The sequence below is a fragment of the Carettochelys insculpta genome, chromosome 6 (assembly GCF_033958435.1).
Source record: "Carettochelys insculpta isolate YL-2023 chromosome 6, ASM3395843v1, whole genome shotgun sequence".
Classification (NCBI taxonomy): Eukaryota; Metazoa; Chordata; order Testudines; family Carettochelyidae; genus Carettochelys; species Carettochelys insculpta.
The window spans coordinates 60,678,700-60,695,259 of NC_134142.1; the positions used below are offsets into that span (position 1 = coordinate 60,678,700).

Consider the following 16,560-nt stretch of genomic DNA (forward strand, 5'->3'; position numbering starts at 1 on the left):
CTCTAATGGTTGATGTCCACGCTTTATTCATTTTGCAGAAACTGCAGGATGGTGTTATCACGGTAGGGGAGTTTCTTACGCTTCTCCAGGTCCATGTTCTGATTCAGAAACCCCGGCAGAGTCATCTTCCAGCCAATGTGAGTATCTGTCCTCTCAGATGCGCACACATCACTGCCATTTAACTTGTATCCTTCTGTCATTTCAACTATTTTACTGAGTTGGACTAAATTCAACTCAGCTTCTGTAGCTGTCAAGACCTTTGTTATCAGGTCTACAGACTAATCAGCCCCCTTCCCTTTTCCACAATGTATTTCTGACTAAATCTGTATAGTTTACTTTCCAACCATGTCTTGCTCTATTACCTTCCCTTTCTTTGTCTATGGGGAGGCAGAGGGAATATGGGATCTGGAAGGTGGTGAAGCAGCCTCGTAGGCTGAACTAAAGACCGCTGCTGTCCCTGCCTCTGGTAGCCAGTATTTAGAGTTCTGAACAGATACAAAATTTGTATCCACTTTTATATCCACATCTGATCCAAAGTCCAAAAGCTGGTCCATGGATATCTGCATCCACATCCACAGATCCGTATGTCTACTGATACTAAGTTGATATCCATGGATTTGCACCACTCTAGCCATTTCAGTAGTCAATGAACAGTCAACAAAACTGAAAGCTTCCTTGAGATGTCACTTCCACCCTGGCTTCAAATTAGAACAGACTACCTAAATTCATGTTTATGAACAATTTTTTCAGAAGTATCCAGTGACTTAAGCACTAAGGAATCCAAATCTGATTGAAAAACCTTAAATTGCATAGTAAATCCAGTACAGGGTAGACTAAAACTTAGCACTTCTAACTCATGGTGCTGTCCTTTCCACTAGGCCATGCTGCCTTGCCCACCCCAGCCCCCAACTTTTTCTGCTAAATAGCTATCCCAATCCTTGTATTAAAATCTGGATGTGGCTTTGACTTGTAATTGTTTTATCTGAAATGCATTCTTGGATTTTTATCATTCTTCTAGCATGCAGTCGATACAGCTCCTACTCCAGAAGACCTGATTTTCAGCGAGTACATTTATCGCCCCAAGTTGCAGATTTATGAAGAAGATTGCCAGGTTCTCGCTCAGATGATAGAAGAGTAAGAGAGTTGTTTTTATTTTGGCGGTTTTTTTCAGTCATTCACGGGGAGTATTAGTTCTTTTGTTTGTTACCCATCATCTTAGATTTGGATACACTTATAACAGCTTGAAGGGGAGTAATTCCATTGTTTTCCAAATGACACATGGAGAAAGGTTCAAGACTGTACTTAACCTGTTCAATTTTAAACAAGTACTCAGTTAAACCTATGTGTAAAAGCTGAATACAGTAATCTCTCAAGATACAAGAGGGTTGCGGTCTACGCAACCCTCGCGTACCTTGAATTTCATGTAAGTTGGGGAGGGCTTGTGGTGATGTGTTGGGGCCCTGAGAGGGGGCACGGGTGTTAAGCCAGGGTGGGTTAGGGTGGCAGGGTGCACTTGAGCCAGGGCACTCAGGGGGTTGGACCTGGGGAGCAAGGTGTTGAGGTGGGGGTTGAGCCTGGCCAGGCGGTTGGAGTCAGGGCCACGGGGGAGGTGGGTACGGGGATTGGAGCCGGAGCCCCACATGTACACATGCCGGAGGTTGGAAGCCCTGGGCACAGGTTGAAGCTGTAGCCCTGTGTGCCGGGGGCTGTGAGCTTGGGCCATGGTGGGTTGGGGGAGGGTTTGAACAGGCTGAACCGGAGGAGGGGCAGGTTAGTTGGGGGCGAGGTAGAGTCTCATGTGCGTGCAGTGACTGACAGCTGGAGCCCTGCACACGCAGGCGGCTGACGGCCCAGAGCATGCCGGATAGTGGTGAGCTGGGGATGGGGGGGATTGAACAGGGATCAACCGGGGTGACGTGCTTTGGAGGAGGGGTTTGAAGCCCCATGTGTGCTGAGCCAGCCATGTGGTGGTGGGTGGGGGGTGAGCTGGGGCTGCATGGAGGCCCCAGGGGGGGTTGGGCACCAGGGTTGGAGGGGAGCCCCATGTGTGCAGCTGAAGCCCCTTGCTGGGGAGAGGTGAGCTGGGGGCGGGGGAGTTGGGAGGTGTTGAGCCAGCAGGGGGTTTAATGGGGATGAATCAGCATGGCTGTTAGTCGGCACTGCTCTGAGAAGCAGGGGAAAGGGGGTTTTAGCCCACCTGGCTGCCCACAAGGGCAGGCAGCTAGGCGGGCTAAAAGCCTTTCCCTTACCTTCCCAGAGCGGTGCCTAGCACTGCTCTGGGAAGACCAGGGGAAGGGGCTCTTAGCCTGCCTACCTGCCCGCAGCCGCAGGAAGGTAGGTAGGCTGAGAGCCCAGCAGCCTCACTTTGTGCAAAACTTGGGTTAAAGTGAGTTTCCGGCACCATGAAGCTGCATAAAGCAAGGGATTGCTGTATAGGGAAGCCTTGGTAGGACTTGCGAGAGTGGAGGTGGATAGAGACAAATCTGCCAAAAGTGATTTTAATTTGTTCATTCTCATCCAACCTGTAAATGTAACTTAATATTAGCAAAAATAAACATTTTCGATCCTTTTCTCATAGCTTGTAAAAGACGGCAAACAGAAGAAAGTAGGATGGGTTATAATCTGCCATTGTCTGTTCTAATTCTTTGGAAGTTACCAAGTTAAAATACACCCAGTACAATATCCTAGAGCAGGGAACAGCAACCTTCAGCTCGCATGCCAGTCTTGGCACCTGTGCTGATTTTGGTCAAAGCCATGTCGCCTGTGGATTAACAAAAGAGCAGCTAATGCTACCAACCAACATCTAAACTGTAAAGCTCTGCATCTTATTATTTTCTAATGAAGCTGTTGTAAGTAGAACTATTAGTGACTTTTAAAAGTATCACCGACACTTGGACTATACATAGAGATCAAATTTTGGCACTCTGCCTTGGTAAGGTTGCTGACCCTTGTCCTAGAGGCTTAAGTTTTCTTGTTCCTGATTGAGTCTTAGTGTTGGATTCATCAGTCACACTTCAGTTAAAGTATTAAAACAAAACACAAGAGATAAAATGTAAAAGCCCTCTCAAAAACTTCCCAACCATAACATCAATTCCATTTCCTCTTTCTTTGTTCCCTGAACAACTCTGTCCTGCATGCTCAGCCTTCAAAAACATCACATTAAACTTCATCTGGAACATAAATACTAACCAAAGGAAATACTGAGCAGCAAATGTTTAATGTGTTTTCAGCATGAAAGCAAGCTGCAACTTTCAAATTACTTGAAGTTTTAGATTTCACTGTAATGATCCAGCCTCTAGGTGACAAGTTGTGAAAACTATAGCATGATCCATAAGCCCCACCCCACAAAAAAAGTCTTTGTCCCAGGCTGAGGATTTAAAAAAAAAAAATCACTCATGGCACACTTTTAAGTGGATAGTCCACAAAAATCTCTAATTTGTGAATAAAACCGTACGTTTATCTTAATTGAGATAGGTTTTCATGTAATATAAATCACTTCTGGGTGTCTTGTGTATCCTGTAAGTGAAGCCAAATTGTATCAGAAACACTTGTTTAAGAATAAATCCGTATTCAGCTGTTTAGCTAACAGCTATGCAGCAGTTACACTTTCATTTCTGACAGTTGTAATTTAGGGATGTTATAGGTTAAACAGATAACCAGCAGGGGCTGGAGCAGCCCTCTGTCCAGCACAGGTATGGGGTTGCTCCAGCCTCATGGGGCCACTGCAGGTGCAGGGGGACACACCAGCCTAAATGGGGCAGTACGTGTTTGCAGCAGCCCATATGGGGGGAGGAACGACTGGAGTGCCCCTGTCCACAGCACTCCTGCAGCGCTGGGAACCAGGGCTGCTCTGACCCAGATGGAGCATTCTTGCCTACGGTGCACTGGGGCCCAGGGCAGCTCTGGCTATGCTGGAGTGCTCCCCACCTGCAACAGCATCACGAGTGCCTAATCAGTTAACTAGGATTTTACATCCCTATTTGTAATACATTTAATTCCCTGGACAACAAAAAGAGATTACGCCCCTTTATTTTGCATAAACTTTTGGAGTTTGCTGATCTGTAATTTTATAACTGAGATTAAAGAATAGTTAAGTGTAGAGAATCTGAGGAGATTATTCTGTGAAGACTACTTCCTTCACAATGTGATCTGTTAGGAGCTATTCATCAAAAAAAGGGGTAATATCTGAAAGATAGTGAAAGGGCTGTAAAGGAGTCATGTCTGACAGGCAAGTCAAAGATCCTGAGTCCTACTTAAAAGGAAATACTTGAATCTCCATGCATTGTTAAAATGCAGTGGAGTAGATTTGCATAAGATGTATAACCTATTACATGCTGTCTTGTGTGACTACAATGAGGCCATTCTCTGACCTTGTTTCATATTTCAGTTTAAAGTTGTGTGCGGGTGTCCAGGATAAACTTTTGGTGGATGTGAATAAGAGCCTCTGGGAAGTCATGAGGACATGTTCTGACAATGAGGTAATACTAGTATTGCAGTCTTCTTGCATGCAACTATAAAAACTTGAGTTCAGACTGTACGTGATTAGCTAATTGTGGGACAAAAGACAAATTATTGTTACAGTTCTAAAACTGACTCAGAGGCAGGAAATGAAGAGCTGAAATAAATAATGGTCAATTATCATGGCAAAAATTGAACAGCAGAATGTCTAAGGATTGTGTTTTAGCTCATATGTTCAGTATCTTAACAATCTGGAAAGCCGGGGGAGTGAGTTGTAAGGTAGCAAAATTGCATAGATTCTAAGGCCAGAAAGAACCATAACATAAGCCGTAGAAAGCAGCAGCAATGTAGCACTTTAAAGACTAACAAAATGATTTATTCAGTGATGAGCTTTCATGGGACAGACCCACTTCATCAGATCTGATGAAGTGGGTCTGTCCCATGAAAGCTCATCACTGAATAAATCATTTTGTTAGTCTTTAAAGTGCTACATTGCTGCTGCTTTGTTTTGTTGGAGTACAGACTAATACAGCTACCTCGGTTACTATAAGCCATAGAACATCTCCAAAACAATCCCAAAATTGTAGCTTTTAGAAAAACATCCAATCTTGATTTTAAAATTTGGAGAATCCACATAGGATCGTCGAATTCTAGGGCTGGAAGGTACCATGGGAGGTCATCAAGTCCAGCCTCCTGCCTAAAGCAGGATCAACCTCTAATTAAATCATCCCAGACAGGGCTTTGTCAAGCTGGGACTTAAAAACCTCTAAAGATGGTGATTCCACCACCTTTTTAGGTAATGCATTCCAGTGCTTCACCACCCTCCTGGTGAAATAGTTTTTCCTAATATCCAATCTTACATCTCTACCTCTGTAACTTGAGATCATTGCTCCTTGTTCTGCCTTAATCACTTCTGAGAACAGCCTCTCTCCATCCTCTTTAGAGCCCTCTTCAGGAAGTTGAAGGCTGCTATCAAATTGCCTCTAACTCTTCTGCAAACTAAATAAGCCTAAATACCTCAGCCTCTCCTCATAGGTCATGTGCTGCAGTCCCCTAATAATTTTCATTGCCCTCTGCTAGATCTGCTCCAAAACATCCACATTCTCTCTATACTGGGGTGCTCAGAACTGGATGCAGTACTCCAGATGTGGCCTCACTAATCACAGGTAGAGGGGAATAATAACTTCTCTATGACCCTTTGTAAATTGTTCAGTGGTAATTAGCACATCTGGTAAATATTTACCCCATATTTCCAGTCTGAATTTATCTAGTTTCAACCTTCAATTTGAAGGTTATACAAAGTTACTTGGGTTTGTTGAGTTCAGAGAAGACTAAGACATTTAAGAGTAACCGAGCCAAGCAAAGAGAATAGATTATGCAGTGGCAAATGATCATTGTTGATAAATGCAAAGTAATGTACGTTGGAGGTTAAAAATTGAACTACTCATGCATCTTTCTGAATTCTAAATTAACCAATTCAGGAAAGAGATTGGCATATCACTGCAGACCAAACAATGAAGAATTCTACTCAGTGTACCACTAAGTCAGAAGACAAAATGTTAAACTATGAAACTAATGTTTTGGGTAATACAGAATGTTATGCCATTACTTAAGTCAGTGGGCATCCCTCTATCTGGAATGCTGGATGGGCACTGGTCACCCTATTTGAAAGGAAAGTGGGCAAAGGTTTGAAGAAAGACAGTGGGAATGACTGGAGGTATGGAAAAATTCCTATATGAAGAAATTGAAAATATTTGGATCAAGGGGGAAGGGGACAGAATATAAGTATACAAAATAATAGTATTGAGAGAATATCAGGGGCTTCAATGTTTCAATATAAGAACATGGGGACAGTCAATAAAATTAGAACATGGTGAATTCAAAAGTGATAAAGCAATACTTTTTTGCCCAATTGAGCTGTGGAGCTCATTGTCACAGGATATCATTGAACTTGTTATGGATAACAACTCTGGTTATTTTTGTTAATGCTAACAAATGTTGGAGGGGATACTAAACCAATCACGAATTAGGATTAGAATGAAACCTTCATGTGAAGATTGTCATAAGTGTGAATGGGGTGTGTCTTTCTCCCTCTCCTGAAGCTTCTGGTGCTACCCACTGTCAGAGCCTAGATGAACCACAAACTGGATCCAATATGTGACCTCAACTAAATAAATAGATATAATCCACCAATCTGCCATATATAGTGGGGTTGTGCTAAATGTCTCAGATAACCAGGGCAACAAACTTTCAGAATACTTAAGGCAAAAAAATTCAAATAGCACCTTATATATGCTGAGAGCTCCTTCTCTTTGGTTATCTGACATGAGTGTCCAATGCTCTTGATGCTTTGATACTGTGTATGTTGCCTTGCCTTTGAATAAGGGATTTCCGGTATGCTAAATCTGCTTGCAGAATAAAGTCATACATTGTATTCGTAAGACAAGGTCTTTTTAGTATCCTTTGGCTATTATCTCTTTTTAAATTAATAGCTCCTAACACAGCGAAATTTCTTGACCCAATTTTTTCATTCCTTGTGTATCCCTGTATGGATACAAAATTTTTTACGAGTGTCTGATCCACAAACATGGTCCCTGCTCCAAAGAAGATTGTGATAAATATGCTGGGATGCGACCTGGAACTGGGGTACTGCTGAGTCCTCTGCATACCAGTGTGGGCCCCTTTTCATGCTGTGAGGCTGTGGTCAACTGCAGTCCTCTCCAGGCCTCATACTTACACAGCCATACACAAGCAGACACATTTCAACCTGCAGTTATACGAATGCTTCTCCCCGCCATTTGAGAGACAACAACAGAGGTGTTCCAGCTCCTCCCCGACTCTACAGCCTGGAACCCAAGAGCCGTACTGTCTTGCTGTGGTTAAAAGCCTGAGCAGTGGAAGTTTATTTCTCCATCCTCCCCTCCGTCAATGTGGAGAGGACCGTGTACCAGCCCCTGTTCCTGAGATCTCTCTTTGTACTTCTAACAACACACTGTTCTAGGTAAAAACAAAAGTATTAACCACAGAAGGATTTTCAGTGACTGTAATTAATATTGTACAGATCAAAGTTGGCTACCTAAGTCATAAACAAAAGTGCAATATAAATTCTATAATCTAGACATGATTTGAAACAAGCGATGTCTTACCCAGATGGTGTCAGCAGTCCATCAATCTACCATATACAAACAGTGCTTTCTTCCTTCCTATCTGGGGCCCCACCACCACCACCTCTCCAGTTCATTCTTTGTTGCTAAGGTGTTTCCAGGTGATATGTTGTAGGGGGAATGATGCCCAGGGTTATATTACGTTCCCTCTTTTGTAGCTTCTGCCATGTACAGGGGACTTCGTTCTGCCAAGCAAAGTCCCCAGAAAAGTTAATAGAAAAATACAGGCACAAGATGGAATTTAATATGATATGATTAAGTCACATGCCCTTGCACGCTTCAATAAGTTATAGTAGCCATTACCAATAGAAGCATGCACAGGAAAGCTCATCAGGTGAGTCTGAACTTTTCCCATGCATACAAATACAGTTGAATATGATTATCCTAACTTTTCCATAGACATTTCATATGACATATTTCATACAAGATGTCTCAATCATATCATAATCATATCACTGCAGTGTATATGGGGTGCAGAATGTCACAGGGAAATCTGAAGATTTGCAGTGCTCTGTCTAGATATAAAACTTGGATGCACATCCACCTGCGATTTGCAAACATGGTCTATGGATAGCTGCAGATTTGCAGGGCTCTACTTGTGTAGCTCATACACTGCTACAGATTGAACCTCTCTAGTCTGGCACCCTTGGGACCTGATCAGCACTGAACGAGAGAATTTGCTGAATGATAGGAGGTCAGTATTGTTTAGCACCATTACCAACGCTTCCACTGCTTACTGGGCTCCTAGAAGACATTTAGGGGTAAATTACAGCTAAGCAACAGCACAGAACATTGAAAGCCAGGGCTAGTGGCTGTAAACAAACTTTGTGGGACCATGAGAAACTTGGCCACACCTATGGTAAGTGGTTGTCTGGCTAACTAAAGTCATGCTGGATTATAGAAGTTGCTGGATTAGAAGTGTCAGACTAGAGAAGTTTAACCTGTACTAGACAGTTAAATCAGTCCCAGAAGCTAATTTGATTCAACTTTCTAATTCCCCTTGCCTACTGTTGTCTTTCCCATTCATTGCAGCTGAAGAACTTTGGAACAGAGTTGAATAAAATGAAATCTTGCTTCACCAAGAAGAGTAAAGTCCTGGGTCACAAGGGGAAAGTGAAACTGTATGACAATTTGGTGCAGAACACACAGGTATTGAGATGGGTGAAGGGAAAAGAGCAGTAGAGGGCTGTTAAGGATTCCTGATTTATTTATTTCATTTCCAATAAAAATATATTCAGTGAATTGGGACTCAAATTATGCACATAACTATCTGATGTAAAGATTCATTCTACTACTGTTAATCTCCTACTTCCCTCTTTAGGGCAGGGGCAATGTCTTTCTATGCACCTTCACAGTGGGGACACTGCTCTTGATTCAGACCTGTGGATGCTACACACTGCATGTTATAAGTGGGGAGAGAGCAACAGTTATGTGCACTACTGTCTTGTAGTGTGATCATATTGCACTACAAGTAATGAGAGAGGAGGGATTTCGGCATAGGCCACCAGTTGGACACATGTATAATGTTTTCGTCCCATTGTGGAACACATCTCAGGATGTATTTCTTAACGGTCAAACAGCTTATCATTTGTTCAAAAAACTATCTTAATTAGCATCTGCATCATCTCTCCTCTTCTTGAGAAAGGTTATTGAAAGATTATGAAATCCTGAAATCCTCTGATGGCCTGTAGCAGCTGAATATCTGATTTTAGGTCTAAGAATGATAGATTGCATTGGTTCCATTGGTCAGTCCCCAGCAAGCAGAGATCACTGTGAAAGTCCTAGCAAATTCAGAACTATTATTTACATGCAGCACTAGATTTATGTGAAAATATTTTACCAAACAAATATGAAACATAACTGTCCAATTTTTCCCTTAGATCCAATGGGAGAAACTACAGTCAAGAATAGCAAAAGTGGATGAATTCCTCAGGGAGATGGATAGTTGTCTTTGTGCTCTGGGAACAGGTAAGTTTTTCAGATACTAGTTCAAGAATTTTAATTTACTGGAATAGAAACAACTCTTAGCTACTATTCAAATGATCACTTACAAGCGACAGTTAGAAAAAAGGGGTTTTGGGGCATTGCAAGTCCAGTATTATGAGTAACTTGTCTGTAAGAGGCTGGTTGAATAGGCCCGTGATTATAGATGTGACTTGGAATCTTTTAAATGGGATATGGGAGATTATGACCAGTTTGATTTTTTTTCTAGTATATTTCAGTGCTGAAGACAAATGTGGACTATAAGTTTCAAAACTGCTATAATGAGATATAGCACAAACAAGATTTTTACCCACCATTACACTGCCACCATATTCTGTGTAATCTCTGTAACTACAGGCTTCTTGTGACAGGTGTTCCTATTGTCATTTTTGAAAAAGTAAAATTGCAATACATTATAATAATGTCTGAAGACAACCGAAACTATACATTGAGCCTAACAGATACAAAGAGAGGCTGCATTTCTTCAAGGGTCACTGCCAGTGTTCCCTCTAATTTTTTCCATCCTGGAATGAATTTTGTTATGAGCACAAATATGGAGGTGGTGTGATACATCACCTTCATATTGAAGCACATAAAATTAATGTGGTCAGGGGAAAGGGGTTTTTAATGGGGGTTGGGACTCAAGCATGGGGAGGGATTCGGGGTGTAAGGTTATGAGGGCTTTGGCTGCGGGTGTGGGCTCTGGGGTGGAGCCAGGGATGAGTGACTGAGAGCTGAGACAGTGGTTTGGGGTGTAAGGACTCCAGCTGGGGGTACAGGCTATGTGGTGGGACTGGGTTTGGGAGCAGGTTTGTGGTGATGGAGGGTGCTCTGAGGCTGCTGCAAGGAGAGAGGACGTACCCATCTCTCTCTCCACACAGCAGCACCTGGGCTGGGGAGGCTGGAGAAGACAGCATATTTCCCCACCATGGCAACTCTGGGGCTAGGATTGCCCAGCCATAGCAGGTTTTTGATCAGGGCTAGGGCACCCAGACTGCCGCAGGGAGGTCAGGGCCAGGCCAGGCCCTGCAGCCGGGGTGGAGGTCTCATGGCCCTGGCTGCAACAACTTAGAGGGCAGGCTAAGTTGTGGGTTGGCCCTACCCCAGCTGCTGCAGGTTCCCACACTACATGGCCTTCCAGAGTGCCTGCGAAGGGTTAAATAGGTAGTTGTATGGCCACGCAGCTTACAGGGAACTTAGGTCACTGCTGTGCCTCAGAGTAATGTGTTGGGCAGAGAGTGGCTTCTAATGCTTCTTTCCTTTAGTTACTGAATTGGAAGAATGGGAAGCAGATGTCAGTGATCCAGTGGCAGACTGGGAGTCCAAAGTCAGAAACCTGGAGAAAGGTAATGGGACCAGTTGATGTCCATTTCTGTTAATGAACTCTAGGGGTAGAAAGGTTTGTGGCCCAGAGTAGGGGATAAGGTGGACATCCTATACCACCACAGTTTCTTCTCTTGGTTGGGAGATGGCTATCCACTTGAACTATCATTTGGAAAATCAGAACTCAGAATGTGGACTAAAAGCGCTGAAGTAAGTATGCTTGGCTTGTTCTCCAAGTACTGAATAATTGCCCACATCCACTGACATCTGAGTTGGGGTAACTATCATCAGCCGGGGATTTCTCCTGATGTTGAAAATCATGGCTGTACAGCCAGGTTTTTTTTTTCTTTTTTCATGCTTCTCAGACTGCTTGCAGTTCTCTCTAATAACTTTTTTAAATTTCTTAGAGCTTGAAAACCTCAGAGCCCAAGAAGAGGAGCTTCAAAGGTAGAAATTTCACACAGTGATTCTTTTACTTCTCTTTAAAGCCTGTATATGCATTCAGGTCTTACAGGTTGTATCAAGGTGCTTTGTCTTCCCAGGAGAATCTGATTTTGTTGCTGTATTTCTGTAGGGATCTGATAAATCTGGAGATTCAGAAGCAGCAGGGTTTTTCTGAAATAAACTGTCTGCAGAAAAAAGCAAGTGACTGTGAGGAGCTCCTCGACAGATACAAGTAAGGGAAAGAAAAAGTCTTCAAGCTTTGATTTTTATTCCAGAGCTCAACCAATTCCCCCTTCCCACCTGCCTAGAGTTAATAAATGTTTAACTGCTGCACCGTGTAGGAGCCTATCTTCTAGCAATATAGGATTAGCAGTAAAGCTTCCGTGAGTGTAAGGTACAGTGCTGATTTTATATACATAATGGTCATTGCAAAGTCTCTTCCTGTAGCACTCTCCTCTCCTTCCAACACATATATCTTTGTATTGATGTTTAATATTACCTCTTCATAGAAAAAAGTCAGTATTTCCTGGATGGTTATGTTCATGCTGCTGTTTCCATCTGATAGGGACAGCAAAGTGCCAGCTACCGTAAGCACAGATACGTGGAGGCAGAAGGTGTATGTACACCTAGTACTCTGATCTTCTTCTGTTTTTTCTTCTTTAGCTTCACTGAATGGGAGATGAGCGAATGGAGTGATCAACAGGCGGTGTTTATCTTCCTTTATGGTTCTGTAGAACTGACTATCAAATTTGAACCACCAATGGGTGAGTGGCAAAATTTGGCAAGAGCTTTCTCTGATTTACAAACCAAAGGGTTTACGTAATCTGGGCAGGCAGATATCTTTAGACCGTATACTAGTAGGAGAGGCAAACATACAAGAGTGGAAGCATTCAAACTGTGAATTAAAGTGGTTTATGGACTGTGAGCCGGACATGGTGTTTTTTGTTTTTTGTTTTTTTTTTTGTTTAACAAAAGAATTAAATCCTATAACCTGGCTGTCAGCTCCTAGAAAGAGTTCTGTGAGGTGCTGGAGATAACATATGCAGTCTGGAAATATACACTTTGTATTGGTCTCTTACAGATGGTGCTGTTTTCAATGACAACCCTTGCAGAAAGATTATAGATATAAGCTTTGAATCTCTGTTGGATGGTAAGGCTCTGATGTGGCTTGTTGCTTGGGTGCTGGGTTTGCCTGTTTATCTGCAGATACATAACCTGATGGCCTCAGAAAGAGATTACTGTTATAAACAGTTCTGGAGAATTATTCTTTTATCTTACAGAAGAAAAAGCTCCATTCTCATCATGTCTAGTCCAAAGGCTCATCTTCCAGTTTATTGAAAGTCAGGGTTTCTGGCAGACAAAATGCACAACAATGCACCACCTGCCCCAGGTAAGGTTCGAAGAAATTAAACTACTGAGCCCTGCGAAGATGATCATGGAAGCAATTCTGTCCAGTCTTTTTAACAACGATTTCTTAAAGTTCAGTCTTGAATTAATGACTATTCTGCTGCTTAAGTGTTTGCCATAAGGAAAGTGATTCTAAAGCTGTAGTTTCAATCTAAAATCACACAATGAAGAATGTGGTTTTGCACTGAATGGTGACTCTAACTGTAGATTCCTCAGTCAATAGATCTATTCTCTGGTTGATGCCTGCTTGCTTTACAATTGAAATGAGTTATACTACTTCATCGAGCAACAGAGAGCCAGTACAACTATCCAGGATAGAAATTCTGTTCTGGTTCTTAATTAGTAGAAAAGTGGTTTTAATTGCTGAACTAATTTTGGCCCTTTCACATTGAAGCACAGTTATATTTGAGGGTGTAATTTGGGCAGCAGAATCTTTTTCTGTGTGATACTTGAGCAGTTTCAATTTCAGAGCTCAAACTGAGTGCAGCGTTAGCAGTTATGATTATGGGGCTGTTTGTGTACTTTCTAAAGTAAAATTACAGTTTTAAATTATTATGTAGCTTACAAGAGTGCACTTTCTTTGAATGTCCACTTAGATGCTGCATGAGATCTCATTAGTGGTGAATCGCTGTCGACTCCTGGGAGAAGAGATTGAGTTTCTGAACAGATGGGGTGGGAAGTTTAATCTTCTGAAGACAGAAGTGGACAATACAAAGTGCGTGATTAAAGATCAAGTCTACTCCAGTTCAGTCCCCAAAAAGTGCTATTAGTGACTACTCAAACTGAATATTTTAAGGCAGTTTCAGTCTAACTTTAATAATGGAAGCTAGCTGACATTCAAAAACTTCATTGCATGGGTTTGGGGTGCCCCCCAAATTCAGCACCTCTTTAAAAACAAAATCTTCCTTACTGACATATGTCATCTTTGTTTTCTGCTTTGGGTACAGATACTTGTCAAAGTAGTACTGGATCAGAGTGCAACAATGTACAGAAAGTAAGGACTAAGAGTTCTTCAAATAGATGTAGCTGTGTGTGTGCTCTAAAGCTGGAGAATGTTCCCTAACAGTACCAATAGAGGGGCAGTGCTCAGACCTCATGGCCACAGCTGCTTCCTGACTCTGTGAGACAGCCTCACCCCAAAACAGGGCCCCTTCAGTTTCTTTATTCTGCTTGTGGATGTAATTGGAACTCTTTGTGGTCCGAACCTTTCACTATTTTAGTGTTTTTTTCCTAGTTCTGTATAGTTAATTGGTACCTTTAGAGGTCGTTAAATTAGTGTTGTATTTAGATAAGTATTCCCTTGCAATGTACTCCTCAGGATTTAAACACTGTCAATTGTGTGGGGGAGCAATCCCTAACAATAGTCATTCAGAGACCGATGCTTGTAGTGTTTGTATGAGGCACATGACACTGCTTTCCTTGCCAGAAACAATGGAGATATACTGAGTGTCAGCAGTACGATTTTCACCATCAGGGTCAGGTTCTTTTCTGGTTTTGGACTACAGAGGAGTTAAGGTGCAAGCAGCCACAGAGCTGGCTGCATCTTTATCCTCTGAAGCCCAGGACTCCTCAGTGCCCAAATGGGGATCTACCTCTTCCCACTCTCCATTGTCTGAATTGCATTGGGGGACATTTATGGAACTCTATGGCTATGAGGATTGGCTCTTGTCTGGCAGTTAAGAAGCCTATTGAACATCTATGTCCTTACCCATATCAGTGGAATCTGTGTATGTTCTTTGGCACAAGGGTCCCACTCGTCATCTTGCCTTAAGGCAAGGTCATTGGACAGGTCTTTGGCAGTGGCTGTTGATAAACTGCAGGCTTGGGCAGCAGTAAACCTTCCATTGCCTCCAAAGTCGTCATTCCAAGTCTATCAGTCTAGGAACACAATCTGGCTCTGACACACTTAGCCACTTCCCCTTTACCCCCAAACAATCCTGCATTGCCAAGCTCATTCTCTTTCACTACCGGAAGATTTCAAGGTGTACCAGGACCTCCCTGGGTATCCAGGAGGAGATTTTTCCAGAAGAATATCCATAAGTTGTTGGATATCTTGTTGCCATCTGCCTGTAGGACAGTAACCCTCCATACTGTGCTCTTAGAACCTGCTAAGCCTGCACTCTGGCTTTAATATTGCCCACTGTGGAAACCCATGGAGGAATGCTAATTTACTCTATTGCAGGGATTTTTGAGGGTTTTAGTCACACAGTGCTCCAAACTCACTGGTTGTAAGTGGGGTGAACAAGAGAGTCTAAACAGGTAGGTTTATTTCCAGTCCTGACAATAGGAACTCTAAATGGGTAGTCGTAATGGGAAGAAGGATTTACACTGTCTCTTACAGATGCAGATGGCTGACTAACAGGCACTGCTGTCCAAATACAGTTTTGTGAACTGGACAGTGGGAGTACCCAGAAAGGGACATAGGGACCAGAGGAGGCGGCATTCAAGTCTGGGGTTTGGCCAATCTCACATGCTTTCATCTAACACCCCCTGAGCATCTGTTTGGATTCTTTGGTCCAGAGCAGTGTTCCAGTGGTCACTCCCTTCTTGTCTGTTCTGTTTGGGGACAGGATAGCTTCTTTTCCCATGTTTGAGCTCCACAGATAGCTGAGCCTTAAGCACCATCAGATTGGGCAACACCATCTAGTTCTGGCTACAAATCACAAGTTTTCCCCATTTATGGTACTGCTAAGCAAATTGTTTTTTACTTCAGTGTGCCAGAAAAGTGGAATACACAGCTGCATGACATCTGAAAGAATCACAGTTACATTAAGTCACTATCTCATTATTATAATTTGTGTTCAAGGAAAAAATCAAAACAGCAAAATGAAGACATTTCAAGTTTGTTTCAGCCAGGCAGAAGAAAACCACAGTCCTTAACTTAAAAGTTGTTTAAAACAATAATTCTTCATTTTCCCAGTTCCCACTGTGCTCCTTGTACCGTGGCATGACTGGTCTGAGCTGGGCATGTACTTTTAACTATAGGATCCCTCTTCCAGATTTCCACTGCCTTTGTATTGCTGTTCTAGTTAACCCTTTCTGTGTTTCCTAACATGGGGTATAGTTACATCATCACACACTGCTTTGTTTTGGTAATATCCCTCACCAATAGCCTCTCTCTCTCATCACACACAACACAACAACATAGAAAAAGGCAGTGTTCTTTAATTAGGACAACAAAACAAATGTGCAGTTAGAGATTTGGAGAAAATTAGATTGATTCGTTATTTTTTTAAAGGGTGGAAATCTAGAAAAGGAATCTTTCATTTCCCCTCTTGCCTTGTCTTTCCAGAACAATTCTGCCTAAGACAATGTGGTCTTTAGGGAAACTGGTTTCTTCTGAGAGGAACTAGGACCTTATTCCCTTATTACTTAAAATGAGAGGATTCCTTCAGCTATACCTACTGCTACTTTAGAAACAAATTATATCAGTGCTCTTCAAAGATAGTGGTCTTACCCACAAAAGCTCATGTCCTAATAAATTTATTGGTCTCTAAGGTGCTACAGATCTGCTTGTTGTTTGTAAAATGAGGCTGTGTATAACATCTGTGTTAAGACACTAACCTGTCCCATCTGGAGACACAATTTCAAAGGAAGCTGTATTATAGGAAGTCATGGCTTCATCTTCTGCATATATTTTTGTTTTCCATCCAGAGTGAAGCTCTCGTTCTCCACTTCCACAGCTTTTGCAAAGTTTGAGGTGACACTCTCTTTATCTGCCAACTACCCATCAGCTCCACTCCCCTTCACTGTCAAAAAACAGATTGGGAGGCTTGGGTGA

General features: G+C 42.4%; 1 protein-coding gene across 1 annotated transcript in view; it reads left to right on the forward strand.

Annotated features, from left to right (window-relative positions):
• Window positions 1–16,560, forward strand: part of KNL1 (kinetochore scaffold 1) — a 44,274-nt gene that overhangs the window by 25,444 nt on the left and 2,270 nt on the right. The window contains exons 14-26 of the mRNA XM_074998850.1: window positions 39–137; window positions 1,019–1,134; window positions 4,388–4,478; window positions 8,655–8,771; window positions 9,503–9,590; window positions 10,871–10,951; window positions 11,336–11,375; window positions 11,503–11,604; window positions 12,036–12,136; window positions 12,454–12,522; window positions 12,653–12,762; window positions 13,376–13,494; window positions 16,434–16,556. Coding sequence (XP_074854951.1) covers window positions 39–137; window positions 1,019–1,134; window positions 4,388–4,478; window positions 8,655–8,771; window positions 9,503–9,590; window positions 10,871–10,951; window positions 11,336–11,375; window positions 11,503–11,604; window positions 12,036–12,136; window positions 12,454–12,522; window positions 12,653–12,762; window positions 13,376–13,494; window positions 16,434–16,556 — 1,256 coding nt within the window. The remainder of the gene's footprint in view (window positions 1–38; window positions 138–1,018; window positions 1,135–4,387; window positions 4,479–8,654; window positions 8,772–9,502; window positions 9,591–10,870; window positions 10,952–11,335; window positions 11,376–11,502; window positions 11,605–12,035; window positions 12,137–12,453; window positions 12,523–12,652; window positions 12,763–13,375; window positions 13,495–16,433; window positions 16,557–16,560) is intronic.